The sequence below is a fragment of the Solea senegalensis genome, linkage group LG10 (assembly GCF_019176455.1).
Source record: "Solea senegalensis isolate Sse05_10M linkage group LG10, IFAPA_SoseM_1, whole genome shotgun sequence".
Classification (NCBI taxonomy): domain Eukaryota; kingdom Metazoa; phylum Chordata; class Actinopteri; order Pleuronectiformes; family Soleidae; genus Solea; species Solea senegalensis.
In genome coordinates, this window is record NC_058030.1 from 3,007,372 (window position 1) to 3,025,938 (window position 18,567).

At 40.6% G+C, this 18,567-nt stretch overlaps 1 protein-coding gene across 3 annotated transcripts in view; it reads right to left on the minus strand.

Annotated features, from left to right (window-relative positions):
- hydin (HYDIN axonemal central pair apparatus protein) overlaps positions 1-18,567 on the minus strand; it is a 72,519-nt gene that overhangs the window by 42,910 nt on the left and 11,042 nt on the right. For all 3 annotated transcript variants that reach the window (XM_044035756.1, XM_044035755.1, XM_044035754.1), the window contains exons 7-17: positions 12,957-13,158; positions 12,242-12,425; positions 11,306-11,405; positions 9,523-9,641; positions 7,651-7,874; positions 7,295-7,362; positions 6,960-7,201; positions 6,144-6,244; positions 5,408-5,543; positions 3,993-4,157; positions 3,497-3,649 (exon numbers count right to left, since the gene is read on the minus strand). In XM_044035756.1, the coding sequence (XP_043891691.1) occupies positions 3,497-3,649; positions 3,993-4,157; positions 5,408-5,543; positions 6,144-6,244; positions 6,960-7,201; positions 7,295-7,362; positions 7,651-7,874; positions 9,523-9,641; positions 11,306-11,405; positions 12,242-12,425; positions 12,957-13,158 (1,694 nt within the window). The remainder of the gene's footprint in view (positions 1-3,496; positions 3,650-3,992; positions 4,158-5,407; positions 5,544-6,143; positions 6,245-6,959; positions 7,202-7,294; positions 7,363-7,650; positions 7,875-9,522; positions 9,642-11,305; positions 11,406-12,241; positions 12,426-12,956; positions 13,159-18,567) is intronic.

Consider the following 18,567-nt stretch of genomic DNA (forward strand, 5'->3'; position numbering starts at 1 on the left):
AGCCATTCTGTTACATACTTTGACCTATGAGAAATAGATGAAGTTATGATTGTTACGAGTTAAGTGTCCCTTAAGTTCTAGGAATCTGTGATAGGTCCATAGCATATGTTTAGTGTGTGACCAATGTTAAAATATGTTTTAAAATGTACAAATTCAAGGATATGTACATCAAAGAAGTACAATAAAATCTGGCATAAGCATTGAAAAGAACTTCTGTAAGACAAAAAACATTTTGCCTGTTTTTGGATTATATATGATTGCAATTATTTGGATGAAGCCCAGTGGAATGAAGAAAATGATTTGGATCTAATGTTCCTCTCCAGATGGCCCCTTCACTGTGCTCACTGTACTGAATCTGACCCAGGAGTGGTCGAGATCACAATCGATGTTCTGTGTTGATGGATGGCCGGGACATAAACTTTTAATTACTATTTTTGAGAATGAGCGTCCTGCGGATGCAACGAAGCATGTCGGCACTTTTGCTGCCAATAGGACAAACACCGTAGATTGTTGATCAATGGGGAGGGGGGACATGTCTTCAATTAAATAAAGCAAATGGCATTTGTCTTGCCTTAACAAAGTTCATGTAAAGGTCCAGTGTGTAACATTTAGGCGGGTCCATTGGCAGAATTTGAATATACTGTTCATAAGTATGCTTGTCTAAGTGTGTTGGTTTTCATAAGTCTTTATAATGTACATCTACTAAGGACCAGTGTTTCCCAACCTTTCTATATGGCGTCCCACTTTTTAAAGAATCTTGCAAATGTGTGCATAATGTAGAAACTTATTTACACCTAATATCATTTTGAATTGGTAAACGAATCAATGAATTTCAAGGGATGTTTAATAAATGAATTAAAACTCCACTGTGCTTGACGACGCCAAAACACACAATCACAACAAGCCGAACAATACCGAACTGTAGATCAGTTAAAAATCCTTTTTTTATAGTGGAAAACCAACCTGCGCACCAAATGTGCCGTGCCATGGCGAGGCGAGGCAAAGGAATGGAAAAGGGCCATTATCCTGGACTAATGAAATAATATAGATTTTGTCTGACGTCTGTGTTCAAGGCCACTTGTTTCCAGCACAGCTTAACGAATACACTTAATTAATTTACAAGACAGCAGCATTTAATTAATGCTGCTGTACTTGTACTTATACAGTGTAAACATAAAAAAAAGTAGGCTGAGGAAACATATATTACATTTCCAAAAAAAAAACTACTAAACACGCAGTGACACAAAAAAGAATGTCACAGATCACTTTCTCAGCTTCGGTATGATCGACTGAAGGAGCCGGGGGAAGTAAAATTGAGCGGGTCGATGCGATGGTGATTATAGCAGAGGGGTGGGCAGAGTCAGAGGAGCAGTAAGAGCAGGGGGTCGTCTCTCTGGAGACAGAAGCAAAGACGACTGGAATCTCAATAATCACATCAAACCGGCAGCATCCCACAGTCTTATTAGAATTGATTGCTTTGGTCTACAGCTGGGGTCAGAAAGGTTTAGAATCCATCTCAGTGCTGTATGCTCTACAACAATCAACAGCACTAAAAAGTACATAAATCCTGTACCGGTGCTGCAGTTACTGCTGCAGTCAATTCTACCTGCCAAATAATACACAGCACAAAAAAAGAAAAAAAAAAAAATCAATGTATTGTAGCTGTGAGTTGTGCATGGTTCATGTTTCGTTTTCCACCCAAGACAGAAATAATATCTGGATTTTTCCATTTCATCCATTTAAAGGTATAAGACCCTTGTGTATGTTTGAAGAAGTGAATAAACACAACAGAAATTGTGTGTTTTTGTGTGCTTTAAACAAAGACAAATGTTTCTACAGGAGCCTGAATGGACAGAAAGTTCGTCCGAAACCCCCCCACCAAAGCTCAGCGTCCCCATCGTACCCTCCACCCCCAGGTACCCAATACACACCTAAAAACCACGTAAATTTGAGTTTCCATTCAACCTCACCTTTAAAATGAGATGTGAGTTATCGGTTTGTTTGACATGTCGCTAATTCTTGCACACCAGACCTTAAACGGTGAGTTAAAAAGGACAAGGTGGCCCTACCTAAAACAGAAAATAGAGTAAAAAAAAAGATGCTGTACTGCATTAGTTTAAATGTTTAAATCCAGACAAGATATTTTTTTAATAAAAAAAAAAAAAAGTTTGCGAATCGAATGCAATTTTGTTTTTTCACCGACGGTGATTAGACAAGCAAGTATGGATAACTTTTGCAATACCCCTGCGATCCTCTGTCATCAAGTCTATTTGTGTGGCTCTCTGCCGGCCTATTGAGCTAGATGTAATGTAATTCCAGGAGAATCTGCATCGATTGATGCTTGAGAGTGCAGAAGAGAAACTCCTTTCCCCGACACTGCCTCAGAGGAGAGGACAGGGTCACACAACTGCAGTTACACCGGGGGATTGCCTGCCGTCTGCCGTGTCTTTTCCAGCTTAGGAAGTATTAATGCATGAGTTTGTTCCACCGTGGATATCAGACATCGCAGAGAGAAGGGCTTTTTAGGGGGCAAGAGAAACAGTGACTGTGATGAATTGTCGATGCCATGATCCTGCAGCATATAGTTTAGTCATAAATAAAAACAGGTAGAACACAGCTATTCAATCTCGCCACTCCTCGTACGATAAAACACCACATTCACTTTAAAAAAATGCTGAAAATGACAGGGGGGCTGTCACCGTCAACAAGTCAGTGTCTCAAAACTGTCAAAGTGTTAAAAGGCTGAATTGACAGCAGTCGTCAGTCGATGTGGAGGAGAGGGACAGAAAGCTCAACTGTCAGTTCAACTGTGAAGACTGTACTGCCGAGATTACATGACCCCTTTGTGCATAAAATGGAAAATCATTAACGCTCCGGGGACGGGGAGTAGAAATTGAACGGGCAAATATTTATTTCAAGAGCCAACAAAGCATTAAACCTATTAACTTATTAATTACATTTCCAATTTTACTAGAAAATTAACAAGTCATAGGATTAAGCAATGACACGGTAAACAAGAAATGAATCAGTGGAGAAAACACTTACTTCGCTCATTAACATTATGCTGCCAAACTCAACATCTCACTGCTCGAGTTAAGGGCTAGAAAAGTTGCCGTTAATCAGATTTTGATTCTTTTTCTTTTGTACATTTATGCTTTGCTTTACTGCTTTACTTGTACTGTTCTCAGTAGACCACACAACTCCGTGTACTGCGTTGATATATTATGGTGCAGTACCACCACTGTATTCTATATGAGTGGCTGATCATCAGGAACAGGTTTCCCTGATGCAGAACCAACCAACGAGAAGCAGCATTCAGTTATTCTGCTGTAATGTCATTTTAATGTCCAGCTTTTCTATTTATTTATCTTAATGTCTTTCTATGCCCTTGTAAAGCACAGATACAGTAATTGCCTTTTGTCTTTTGCCTCGCCTCGCCTACATGTGAGTGCACTGCTGAATTACTTGTGGAATCTGTGTTGACGGTTGCTTGTACCGTGCGTGTTGTGAAGCTGGCGGGAATAGGCGAGTGGTTTGACAGGTGCAGCGTCCTGGTAATGTCCGTCAGCACTGGGATTCTGCCAAAGTCCAGCTGTGGGCTCTGAACGTGGACCAGAGGACCCTGACCAGTACATGACAGGACCACTTCCTTGAACAGAAGAGGGGAAAAAAGCAGAGTTTTGATGAGAACACCGCCTGTACTCATATATATATATATATATATATATATATATATGCACACACACCAGGGTTGGGCCATAATATTGATTCCGTCCTGACTCATGAGATACTCTTATCGACAAGCTGGGAAACAAATATTGATATTTTCATTTAAAAAATACTGTGCACTAAATATGACTCCCCAACATCACGACTTCATGACTCCTCACAGTGATGTTTAACACAGGGATTTAGGGAGATATTGTGATGTACTATTACGTAATTATCGTCAGATCGTCCTTGAATATCACGTATCACACACTTTGACTGACCAGAGGAGGCTTGGTGCTGCCGAACACGGCGATACGAAGCGTGTGACGCAGTCTTCCCGTGGCCTTGGCCAGCAGTGTCACGGGAAGCTGCTCTGAAGCGTGAGGAGGAATCACTCCTCTGGGTGAGGAAGAGTCAAAAAGCAACAAGGGAGACTCCTCGTACTCCTGAGAAAAAATGACACACATGAATCAATCATACAGATAGACATAAACACTTAAACAAATCCATAAATCCTTTATAGCAAGGGTTCACAGTAAAAATGTAAAACCAGCAGTAGCATTTTAGCTGAGTCATGGTGTGGGTGCTGCTTCTTTCATCCCTTGAGGTGGAGAAAATTTGTCTCACTGTTGGAGATTTACGTCTTCAAAAGTGCTCCAAATGGCCGTAGGTGGTTAAGTGCATCCGCACAAAATAATGTGTCGCTAACAGCTGTGTGAAAGGTTTGAAAGGTGTAAAATGACTGCATCTGAAATGGAGCCATTGTAGCTGTAGTGCCAACTGTTTGGCAGTATGTTGGCAGAGGTTTTCTTGTCGCTACAGTGCTTTTCCTTAATTCAATTTCATTTCAAAAAAGTCATTAATTCAGTCATAAATACTACAGCAATGTAATTTTAGCATTTTAAATCAAAGCAATACTTTTACCAATATTTTGGTAAGTCATATTGGTATTTGGTAAATAATATAAATAATAAAAAAAAAATCCCGCCCCTGGGGGAGGAATGAAGTCATTCAATTCAATTCAATTCAATTCAATTCAATTCAATTAATAGGTAAGATATTTGGGGGATTCATAAATGGATTATAATAAAGTTATCAATTAGCTTAACACTATAAATGATCAATAAACAAGTTTTAACACTTTTACCCACATTGACATTTTCTCATCACTTGGCATGATCCTGTTTATATACGTATAGCAGCGTAATGGTAATTGGTGCGGAATGAAATCAAGTGATTACAAGGTAGGAGCTGCAATCACTGCAATCACTATGACAAGTGCAAATGTGCATTTTATGGGTTATACTGACATATTTAAAGTTATTTAAACAACAAATAAAAAGGAATAGGTGAGGTATAATCTGCCAAATATTATTTTAGGGCAGAGAAAAAATATTTATGTTACAAGGTAGGAGTTGCAATGACTTTTTGGCAAGTGGGAATGTACATTTTATGAGTTGTACTGGCCCTTTAAGTGTATTCCAACAAGTAAAAGGGACTGTGTGAGGTATAATCTGTCTAATATTAACCTCTTGAAAGAAATCAAGTGATTTTGAGACAAAATAAAAACTTTACATCACACTTTTATGGGTTGTACTGGCATACATAGCTCATTATTTGGCTTTCAAGAGGTTTAAAGTAAAAAATAACACTGTGTATAGTAACATTATTTCAGTGGCCTTATTGTCTACTTCACCTGGTCAAGCAGGCCATAGCAGGCAGGCAGACTGCTGGGGTTGGTCAGCTGTACTTGCTGCTCACAGGGGTAATTGAGGAAACACCTTTCAAACTCCAACACTGGAGTCTCCACCACTATCTCAGGAACAACACATCTATCATAGCACAGAGGAAGAGAGAGGAGGGGAGGGAAAAAAAGAGATAACACAAAACAGAAAGATCTGAGGTTTATTTATGGATCAGAGCAGTAATTGCCAAAACCGCAGTCTTTTTAATCTATTTCATAAATTTTCAATGAAAGTGATTGGCTTCAGGAAGTCCGAGCGCCGCAGCTCTATTCTGAGCGACGGTGCAGGTGACATTCAAATATATTATTATTGTTATTATTATTATTATTATTATTATTATTATGCCGAATAATATATTTAACACATGCGTCAGAGGGTTGTCGACACTAGATTCAGTGGACCACGTTCACAGCCTGTCAAAGCAGCATCGACGACGGTGTGAGGTTACTGCCAGAATAAAAACTTATTTGAACTTATTTGAAAAATTTTAATTAACGTTGTTAAAAAAATAAAAATGAACCTCTGCTGTTTTATGGCATTTGGTAAACTGGGTTAGGGTTAGAGTTTTTACTAGGACAGAGGGAGGGTGGTTAGCTTTTATTCCTTCCCTTCAACTGATGTGAGCTTTGAGCATGTTTTCACGTGACGTGAGTAACGTTTGTGTTTGTATTTACTGACTGTCCCAACCTGGCGTTGATAGGCAGAGTCCTGATCTCCTCCCCGACACCATCCACATCCACCACCATCGCCAGCCTGTAAGTCTTCACTGTGTTGGAGCACAGGGTCACCTTCAAAAGGTTCAAGAGGTCAACATGACTGTAATCAACATATATTGTTTTTGGTTAACCCTTAGAACACAGAGAATTTAGGCTGTTCTTTTCAATTACTATGCTAAAACCTATATATGTCTTATAACAACCAATTTATTCATTTTAAACACAGCTGTGCAAAAAAGTACTCAAACCTTTCAGAATCAGACTGAATTTGTCACATTTGGAACTAGGTCAGAGTTCAAAGTTCGCTTGGCTTGAACAAAAACAAAAGAAAAACGGTCTATTTGGTGACTTATGCACAATTATCTTATTATTTATTTGTTTAAAAAAAAAATGCAATTCAAAATGAATCATAACTTTGAGTCAACAACAAAAGACAAAAAACTAAGTTGTGGCCTAAACACACACACACACACAATTTACCAATGTGTTAAAATGCATAACCTATTTGTACTTTTCTGAGAAAGCAAAGAAAAGGGAAAGTTCTTTCACAGTCAGAGTTTATGATCCATCACATTTGTCTATTCTAGTGCAAGAGCCTGAGGTCGGTCATTAAGTAAATGTGTTTTGCTCTACATGACCAAATAACTGTCCCTGTTTTATGACTAAAAAAAGTGCTTTGCTGTAGTTTTGCAAAAGATAAAACTGCAGAACAAAAAGAATATGCTACATTCATGGTGTCCCTGAAAACAGTCATAATTATCTTAAATAAGGAAGTCAATTCATTTACCTTAATAGTGACATCTGACATGGCACGCACAGAGTCCACCGCAGGGTTGATGGAGAACTCCACAGGCCGAGCATGAGGGTCCCGGGCAGCGCTGCCTTGCCAGTTGTTCCTGGAAGCCTCAGATGCCTGTTTGGCACCGGTAACACTACGTGATCCCAACCCGTCTCCCAGGACACGTAGGGAAAAGTTCATAGGCACAAAGGAGGTGTTGAACAATGTAAACGTCAGTGTTTGTGGGAAACCTGCAAAAAGACAGTGAAAATGATGAGAGAAAAAGAGTGGAAGAAAGTAAATATGTAAATGAATAAAACGTCCAGGAAAACATCCAAACCCACCAAAGGCTACATCTCCAAAGTCGAGCTCTAAAACATTGAAGTGGAACGTGGGACCAACAACACAACCCCTGAAAGAGAACACAGAGACTTAAGCAATAAAAGTGGAAAAACCCAGCACACTGTAATGACTTCAGTTTTATTCATGATTTGCTCTCTGCAAACAACCAGCACCTGTATCATTCTTGGCTGTGGCAGGGGTTGTTTTTTATGTATTTGCTCATACGCTGTAATTCTGATCCCTTCTGTGTTTCCCAAACCTTCTATATGAGCACCCACTTTTCAAAGGAAGGCAAACTATTGTGAGCCATATCGCAATTTCTGGATCTCAATGATAACCACTTGCTAAAAAAAATCACCTGAAGGTCAGGGTGAGTGGTTCTGGTTGTCCTTTCACAGATAAGAGTAAGTCCTCAGAGAACTTTCCCAGGATGCTGCTCAGGAAGGTGACTCTCACTGTCTGACTGGCTTCAGTGGGAATGACACCATCCGCTGGACTGAAGGAGAAACAGCGGCCAAAAGTGGTGTCGGGGCATGACAGTGTGTAATGGGCATCAATCAGGCCTTTGTTGGACACAAGTACCTGAAGAAAGAAAGAAATATTCAATCATTCCAACACAAAGAAAACAATTGTTTACAGTATATTATATAGTTAGACAAGAAATTGGAGAGGTGAGGGTGTTTTGGTTTAAAGAGTTTGGCTGTGTGTCCTCTTGTCTTTAGAACTGTTACATATTATAGCTTTAATTAAAGCTTTTAAACGTGTGTAAGTTCAATCAGGACAACTTTCTTACATTTATACTTCATTCACAGTCCATTTCTCTCTCCCCTCTCACTGTTCTACTCAGGTGACATTGTGCCTTTTGGGAAAATTCCCATCGGATTTCCTCCACGATTGCAATCAGCTTCGTTTCCCGTTGGTGACAAACTTAAATGCGGCCTCTCCTCGCTTCTCTTTTCGCAGTCAGCTGTTATTTCAGATGTACTGTGACTCTCCTCCGTATCAGTACCAGGTCAAACCAAGCGTCGTCATCTTTCAGATCCTCAGTGTCTCTGTCCCCAAAAAAAAACTCTCCACCAGTGTCTCTACGCGACACATATCACGTTGCTTTTTTGATGCACTGTGCACAGCAATAAAGTTTTTCCTCCAGCTGTAAGAGTGAGTCTCCACTGATTGAAATGCGTCGTCCAGATGACAAATATGAATTATGGGTTAGGGTCAGATTTTGTTTTTATTGCCATTTCTGTAAAGGTGATATTATTTTGAATCAGTAAACCGTACATTTCCAACACATGTGAATGAATCACAACTTCATTTAGTGCACTACAATGAAAAAACAGCACACTCTAAATTGACTTCACCTCGGTTTATTCCTCTGGTTCACTAGAGGCAAAAACACGGTGTTCACTCATGAATAAAAAGTCGATTTCGAGTGTGATGGCTTTTCATTGTGTTTGTACTTTTGTTCCTGTGACCGACCACAACCTACATGGTTTGTTTTTGTCTGTGCAAGTGCACCCCTCTTTTTCATCTTATGCCCTATGTTATTTAAAACTTAGACACATATATTCATGTGCAGGGCTGAACAAATTTATTAGACCACCAAGCCGGCTCACTGGGCTTCTCTGCAAGTAAATAACTATAATGTAACGTCCTCATCAAGAAATAATAATGTGCTTTACTATGTTTCTGGGGTGTTTTTTGTAAAGCAGCTCATTTAAAAAAACAATAATAATTATATTTTAGCATTTAAAATATCATTTCAGTTAAAGAGCGTCTAAATTCTGGCGTATTAACCATTACAGATATGACGTTAATGTGTCAGCTGTGGCATAAACCGTACAATTTTTTAAGCACTGAAACTACTGTAGTAGAACAAGCTTTCTTTTTAACAACTAAATTCCCATTTGTTTACTTGTTTTGGAATATCATTTTTCGAAGCTTGAGTTCTGTGACCTTTCTAAGGTTGTATCTTTTTCCCTCATACAGGCCCTCTTGGTTTCAGGATTCTTGCCTGTGGTTGCTGGTGTAATCATGGATTTGAAGACAAACTCTGATAAGACACGCCTCCCCAGTGCAGCCAGGCTCTCTCCCTCATCACATCCCTGACAACAACATAGGGTCTCTTTGGTATTTTTGAGTTGCCGTTTAGTTTAGTTTTCAGCACATTTCTTAACACTTGCTAAACAGATTCGTAATGTCCGCTGTGGTCAATCTTCAACACTCTTACCTCATAACAGTTTGTGTCGCCAACAAATACATTTTTCATATTCATCAGATTATAGTCGAGCTGCAGTTTAGGTCCCATGCCCTCGCCCTGGAGTGTAAGCGGTAACCGAGACTGACGGCCTAAAGGTGGAGGAGACAGACACAGGAAATATTCATTACAAGGTCAGAGAAGAGAGAGAGAAGAGAAGAACGTAGAGCTGTGAAGTGTAACAACAACAACAATAAACTGCCCCGGGTCTAGATTCAGTAATGTTAGGTGCCCAAACAAATGAGGGCATTTTCATCAGGTTTAAAATTGTGAAAGAATGGACCACTTAACACAGTTGATCAGCTCTATTATAATATGTATATATATATATATATATGTATATATATATATGTATATACATATGTATATATATATATATATATATATATATATATATATATGTATATATATATATATATATATATATATATATATATATATATATATATATATATATATATATATATATATATATACACAAGAGTTTGGCATCAATTTCAACCCAAAGTTGAATTCTAATAAATTCAGAGCTTTGTGAATTGATGGCATGGAATGCATGACTCCAACTCATATTGTATTCACTGAGACATCTTTCTGCCCCATCTTTCAGTTTTGCTAAATAAGCTTTAAAAACGTTCAGCGCAGTGAGGCGTTCTCCGCTCCTCATTGATTCAGACTGCTCAGGCCATCAACTGCCCGAGAAAACATGGAAATCAATGTAAATCTGGCGTCCGGCTCAGAAGACACTGGAGAAAGGCCACATGCAAATCTTCCAACAACCTTTTACTACCACTCGAACGAGATGAATATTCATGAGATTGATGACTGGATAAATGAAAATGAGGTGAAGTCGCAATGAGTCATCCTGTGTTTAAAGCATTTCAGCACATTTAGGTGTTAATCTGTCGTGTTTCATCCACGATGGATTGGGGGAGAGGAGAACATAAAAAAGAGATAACATGGGAGAAGGAGTTGTCCTCTGACAGACAGACAGACAGACATGGTTTACAAGTAGCAAACTGTATTTGGCTAACAAATTACCAGCCAGACTTGTCTGCGGAACCTGGGGGATCTGCACACAGGCACAGCCCACTGAGGGGAGTGGGGGGTTGTTGTTATGAGAGCTATTGATTTAAAGCAGGCACAGTACAGTTAGCTAGACGCTGTTCAAACAATCTATTCCGAAGTGTTGGAAGAACAAACCAAAGAAAGTAGTTTTGACTTTCACTCGACAAACAAATCCTATGAGTTGCTATGAAATTGCTGATAAGGACGACCCCATAACACGTCCGTGAGCTGACATCTTCAGACATTATACTGGTTTGTTAGCGGAGTTTGATAGCGACACAGACATAACACACCCGAGGGGAAAGAAAAATGAAACTCGCCTAGTGACAAAAGGGAACGAGCCAATACATTTTCGGGTGTGCTTACACACACAAAAATTGCTAATTCATGCTGCTATTGGTCTAAAAGAGGTGAAAGTTGTCATTGGGGAAGGCTAAACAATGCTAACTGTTGAATTTAAAGGCATAGCCATTACTGTGCTTCATGGGTCTGCTCCCACCTACTTAAATGCTCTCATAAAGGCTTATGACTACTCCATTCATCAAAGGATTGTCGTCACCCCGCGTGTTTGTGTCGCGTATAAAACGACCTCACGGCTGTTTTTTGTGCAGCTGTGTGAAGTCAAGTCGAGTGGAGCCGAGCAGCGCTAGAACTGTATAGCGGAAAAGCGGCATTAGCGTACACTGACCTGTGACATCACAATAGACGGTTTGCTGGTAAAGCTCGGCCTCCTTAGGCTTGAAGATAATAGTGAAGGTTTGGGTCATTCTGGGCCATATTTCTCCTTTCTGTGCCAAGGCAAACAACAACAAACAACAACAACAACATTTATTTCAATGAGAGAATGTGCAAACGTATATTTTCTCACACATGTTTAGGTTGATGAAAGGCTGCTGTCACCCACAAAGAAGTGAGCAGTACCCTGGTCAGTGCCTTGAAAAATTAGGATTTTATATGAAAAATAGAGCCCTGTTTACACCTGTTAGCTAAATAAATGACATATAGTGGACACTTGTGGTATAACAGTAGTACTATTCAGTCTGGGAGGTGCAGGGGTCAGAGTGGGTCTGTGGATGTATTTGTGCTGAGATGCAATAAAACATAAATCACCTCCAAGTAATTTCAGTGTGGGAAACAATGTGCAGGTGCTTTAGTAGGGCTTAACTTACAACACGAGTGCCTCTGTGTGTGTGTGTGTGCGTGCGTGTTTTGTGACTGGCCCAGAGGATGTTCCCTCTCTCCGGAGAGGGCAGGAGAATGAAAGGTTTTTCATTTCATCCACCCCTCTGTCCCTCTGTCCTGCCTGGGGACCCGGCTGAGCTAAGCAGAGGAGACATTGTGGCAGTGTCAGAACAGGTCAGACTACCTGAAAGTCCCTGGGCAGGAAGTCTGTGCACCTCCTGTCAGGCTGGTTTCACGTAGGAACAACAGAGACAAATCTTAAAGCTTCAGAGTGTAACTAACAAAACATGCTGCTACACCATCTTTCTCTCTTTGTCCCTCAGTGAGGAGAACATGGAGAACACAGAGGAGTGAATAAAAGACGCTTAAGACGTTATTTATCTGAGCGGTTCTCGAACAGAGAAAATACAGACGAAACGAAACCATGCAAACACACACACACCGCTGGCTCCAGTGTCACACAACTGTGTGACAGGGTCAGGAGGTCCTGCGCAGACTGACTTCTACCATCTTGCAAAGCTCTGGCCAGAAGTGGGAAGTGCTGGATTGCTGTGGGGTCAGACTGATACTGAGAAAGCAACTGTTCTCTCTCCTCCTCTGCCATTTTCTGGAAGACTGAGCTCTCTCTATAGTGGCCACAAACAAAGGGAAAGACAAAACAAGCAGGTGAACAAGGACAGTCAGAGAGGAAACCAGGCAGATGAAGAACATGGGGATACAGACAGAAAGAATAAACTTACACCTGTGCTATTTGCACTACTAGGGAATTCTATTCACTACAGATACAGTAGATAGACAAAGGCATATGGTAAAAATATTCACTTTGAGCTACATAGACCATGACAATACATTGTCCACATCAACTATAGTGTTCAAGGTCTCTTTAATTTGACAATTTCAGGTGGTCAGTAAAATAACTTGAACCAGAACCCGGTTAAACATTGATAAGTCTTCAAAAGCGATTGAATAAATTGAAACTGGACTCTTCACATCTCATCCAAGAGGCACCTTCAGCTCTGACCTCGTCAGGTTTCTCCCAGATTTGAAGACGTCTCCTGGATGAGGTGAAACATCTTCATCTTCAACGTTATCATCTGCAGCCTTTTGTGTGCACACATGCATGCACAGTGTACACTTGCATGTCATACAAACCCTACCTCAGTAAAATCAGGTCCTCCTCCTCTTGGCTGGACCATAATGTCCACTGGTACTGAAGGACACTGTCACTCCTGTTGCTGAGAGACACTTTGTGCGCACTGGCCAGAGACACGTACGTCCTGTTCATCGTGAGGGAGTCCGGTTCAAGATGGAGGGCCAGTTCCTCACACAACCCACACAAGCTGACGTAAACATCTTCACCTGAGCAGGAAGGGCAAGAACAGCAGGTGCATTCACACGTTTTGGTACAAGTAATAATGGAGCTGCAGATAGTAACAAACAGAAGCATGTCAGGGAACTACGGTGGCCTTCACATTCTTTGTTTACATAGGAAGCTTCAAGATGCCTGGTTTCTCCATTCAGGCTGGTGTAGAAACAAGGTAGCCTCTGTAAAATAGGGACCTTGCCTACATGTAAAAGACTTATTCTAAGGTTATAAAAATGAAAAAAGACTATGTATTGAACGTGGATGGAGCATCTCTTCACTTAGCTTTCTCCACCATTATCCCGACCAAGTAACTTCCAAAGTCGCGACGCCCCGGCGCGTGAAACTGACAGGGACTGTTTACTTTAGAACACCTTTTTTGAATTAAAATATCGATATTTGCCGTGTTTTGATTACCGTTTTGCAAAAGCAAGGATGACGATATATCACCAAATAGATATTTTTGTCCACCCCTACTTAAAAGTTCATTTCTACGTGAAGAAATGCTGTAAAAGTGTAGAAATACACTAAGCTGTTCATTCCGTTTGCAAGTGAGAGCAACAAAATCCTGTCTGCTGAGCAGCAGCCTCTGTCTTAAATAGGAATAGAGAACAGACATTAATGTCCCAGTGTCTGAAAGGTGAAAGCTTTCATTTCTAATGTACCAAATTTAAGCTAAATATGATTTTCCAGCACACCTCGCTACAAAATATGGCTCTCTGGAGTTAAAGTTTCTCGAGCTTCTATGAGCCACAAGAGACAAAGTCCTTAACGCTAAGCGAGACACTTAACGAGTCCCTGTGGTCGTAAAAAAAACTCACAGTGAGCTCCTGTCCAGCAGCGAGAGAAAGAGCAACAATAACAAGCTTCAAAAATTAGATGCAAAACTCAAGTTTTGTATAAAGCCACCGACAACAAGGTAGTATGTAAATGTGGTGAATGTTTGTTTATATTCAAATCAGAGGGACGAGGGCTTTAGCTCGGGGAGAGAATCCATGTTTATCCCGATATTACATATCTGCAGGTTATACTGTGTACTTCTGTTCAGCGTCATGAGCACAGTGTCTTGCAGAAATCCAACAGAAACACACACAGTGAAGCCATTTCTACTGATTATAAGGCAACGTCTGAATTCTCAGTGATAAGTGAATGAATCAATTCTGAATACTGAGCTGCTGTCAGGACTTTTATTGTACTTTCATTGTTTCGGTGCTCAAGTGTTGTTTTATAATTACTTGTACTATGTTTTACCTGTATTACTTTGTCTTAATTGTTTATTCTGTGACATGTTTTCATGACTCTTGAATGCTGCTTTTATCATAAATAAAATATATTAACATTATGTTCTGAATATGGTTCTCCTGTCTGTTTGTATCTGAGGCTGATATTCTGTCCTCATGCACTCACACATGTCAAAAAAAGAAACACCGATTCACCTGATGGTAAAAATGACTAGAAATGGAACTCTTCATTAAAGCCGAAATAACCACGGTGCCTAGCCTTGTTCCTCTTAACTTGTACATTTATTTTCCCAGCATCCACTTCACCGGGACTGAAATACACAGCCTGAAGATATAGGCAAACATTTTGGAGGTTCCATGGATGCTCCTTTGTAGGGTTGATGTTAGATTCTGCTCTGGGCTTAGAGACAGAAAGTTGACTCAGGTTTGACGGTGCAAAAAACCTTTTGTGGACCGAGATGATACTCGTGCAACAGCAATGATGTGAAATCTAAGAATGTTGAAATAAACAAGGACACGGAGTCCTTTGATGCAAAGTAGCCAACGTTCATTCAGCTCCAAAGCTGCAATGAGGCCAAGTTCAAGACCTGTACTAAAATTCTGCCCCCTTTTCAGGGTCTGTTTTACAGATTTTATTGCAGTTGTCTAGTTAAATCAAGTTTAACTTTACTTCAACATTGAGACATTGGGTGATTCTCTTGTCTTTTACTAATAGCGATGTTATTAACCTTAGTTTGTCGACTTTCCTCAGAACTTTGTGTTGAACACTCGGATCTGCTGGAGATTACAATGTTTCTCCAAGATCATTTAAATAAATGTGGCGTGCATACACCACAAGTACTGATTGCAAGGTCATTGCTGGAATATGCTTCCGTATCTTTCAGTTGTGTATACTTATTTATACTGTTTATATGTAGACACACACATATTTAATTGTGCTTTAACTTTGTCCCGGCACAGTTCAACACCTGCCTCATTAGCTCGCCGTCCCACAGTGAAAGCACAGTGATGACGGCAGCATCATCACCTTTCAGCGTGACAATGGCCCCAACGCTGAAAGCTGCGGTGACTTTGGGAGCTGCGGGGGTAAACCCACAATTTTACCCCCTCAGAACATCTGTGGAGCCAGAGAGAGCTGAGGATGAAAGTTAAAAGAACCGGTGCAGCTTAGGGAGGATCTGCCAGGAAGACCGAGGAGAACTGTTGAGATCCACGCAGAGCTTGTAGAGATTTAGACAAAAGAGTCAAAAGTTGTTTTTTTTTTAAATCATAACTTGCCAAGTTGCAAGAAACTATTAATTGTTCAATATGTCTGTTTGCAGCTACTGCAACTATTTTATTACTCCCCTACACATTGTGGGTTATAAAAAGAAATCACTGCTTCTTGATTGGTGATTAGTGATTGTGATTAGAGTCCAAAACACAAATAACCCCTTCTACACACACACACACACACAGTCAGTCAGCACAGCAAAAGCTCTTCCTCTTTCCTGATTGGTTACCATGGTTACAACAACTGGCACATTTCCATGTTGGAGATTGAGTGCCCATGAAAGGTTTTTAGAAGTGAATTATTTTGCTCAAAAAAAAAACCCAAGTTATTCAGGAGTTTGAAATGGGTTCTTAGCTGCTGCTGCTGCTGCTGCTGCTGCTGCTGCTGCTGCTGCTGCCGCTGCTGCTGCTGCCGCTGCTGCTGCATACACACAAACGCTCCCTCGACCAGGTCTGGAAGTTTGGTTTTCGGATGAATAATAATAATTGAACAAAAATCCCAGCTTTAAAGAGTGGAGTTTAAATTACATTAATTAAAAAAACAGCTGACCAGTAAATAAATGATCATAATGCATAGCATCACATTAGAACAGGACGAGGAAGACTGTGACAATTAATAAGAAGACAGCTTAATTGTAATTTGCTACGACATGGCATTCAAGTTCAATTTAATCTTGCAAATGCTTTAACAACAAAATGTGGACCGTAAAATCTCAAAGATGCAGTAACGACACATATTAGGATTCAAGGAGAACTCAGGCCAAAATATCACAGAGATCCCCGTCATGTTCCTAAAGGCAGGGAGAGGGAAGATATATTTTTGGAGAAAAAAAAGAAAGAAAGAAAAAGAAAAGCTTGGTGCAGTCTCACAGGGACGTCGGTTATTTTGCTTTCACGCTGCGAGAAAATCAGAGAGAAACAAGAACAGACAAAAGACAGAAGATGAGTGAAAGAAGGAAATGGGAGAGAGAGAGAGGGGGAGAGGGGAAAAGGTAGAAGTGGGTAATACAGAGAGAAAAGCAATTATCTCACAGCATCCGGATGCTATGACAGCAGCTGACAGGCAGGGAGAGCTGCAGCTTATTGCTCAGCTTTCATCCTGACAGTCCAGCAAAACACACACACACAGAGGTTTGCACAGCTATTCTTCTTCGCATACTGCATTGAATACACTCATTTGAACACCTTAAACAAAACCTTATCCCTTACCTTAACCTAACCACAATTCAAATATTAGTCCTAAACTTAACCTGTTCCTCAAAAATGAGGTTCTACCTCATTAGGAGCAGGTTTTCCTCTCCATGAGGACTTCTGGTCCTGACAAGGTTAGCGTTTATACTAGAAGTGGTAACAAATACAAGCCTGTACACACACACACACACACACACACACACACACACACACACACACACACACATTTTCTTTGCAGGATTTTTGCTTTTGCAAGAGAACTTTGCAACCTCTTCAGATCCTTTTTGATTGCAGCACAGAGACTCTGCTGCACGCTGTGTGTGTGTGTGTGTGTGCGTGCGTGAAGGGGGAGTAACACGCACTTGCTTTGTACATTTGTGTTTGTTGCTGTGTTGTGTGTGCGTGTGGGTGTGCGTGTTTTCAGTTTCCTAAAAGGCTGCTGTGCCAACGTCCCCTCAGCGCTGCACATCCCTGTCAAAGCAGATGCCTCGGTGCTCCCTAAGAGCTGCCTGTCTTTTCTGTTACACCGGGAGCGGTGACAGCTGGGTGTCTAACACACCGGTGAAGGAAATATATATATGTATACATATATATATATACACACATATACATATATATATGTATATGTATGTATATATGCAGATGTATGAGATTCACTGGCTTAAAACTGAAGGGGCTGAATGAAAAATACGGCTGCACATTTGACACACACACACACATAAGACACTAACACATATTTACACACACACACAGGGGCTACGTCGTGAAGTCTCCCGTGGCACTTGAGCAAAGTAAAGCCCTCGCCACGCGCAGTGCTGAACTAAAGCATGCATCAGTGGGAGGGAGTCAGGGGTAAAGGTGCTAAATTAAAAATGATGATCCGTTTGATGTATGCTGTAAGTGGTGCTCGGTCCCACCCCCCTCCCTTTCCCCCCCGTTACGTAAGCAGTTAATGCAGGTGAACGCTGCCACTGCTGCTGCCGCCACTGTTGCCATTTCTGCAGTCAAGAAGTGCATGTTTGTGCAGCTCTGCACACGGGCCACTATAAGAAAAACAGTGACACAATATGCTCTTTTTTTTTTTACTCAAAACAAGCAACATTAAAGAGCATCACATAAATCTTTTATAGATCTCTCTCTCTCTCTGCTCTGGGGAATAGCATCACAATAATTAAATGATAAACTCAAATAGATGAATTTAAAGCCAGGACATTACTGGCTTTTTGTTTCTTTTGCAAAGGTGACTTTTTGTCGGTAGAGTTTCGGGGCGACGACTGATAGCAGAATAATTGTCGTATCAGCAGCACGCTACTGAATTTTCCCCAAGACAAACACACACACTCACACACAGTGAAAATGGGGTGGGTGGGGGGGGAAGAGTGCAAACCCAGGAGATGCATAGTTAACCAGAGTGAACTCCCTGCATGGTATACACAACTGCTCCACTATGTTTGTTAAGCATCATGGGATTTTTCTACAACTTTAATGGAGCCGTGTGTCTGAAATTAGCATGAGAGGAGACTTTGATGTGGGCAGCTTGGATCTGGAGTAAAGCTGATCTGATTCTGACTGAAGCTTCACCTTACTTAATCAACCCAGCCAGTCCTGTTTACTCATGCTATTTTCAGCAGCTTTAAGCCGAGGGTATAGACATTTCTCCTCACCCGTGCTAAAAAAAATTTAAAAAGTATATAGTCGAGA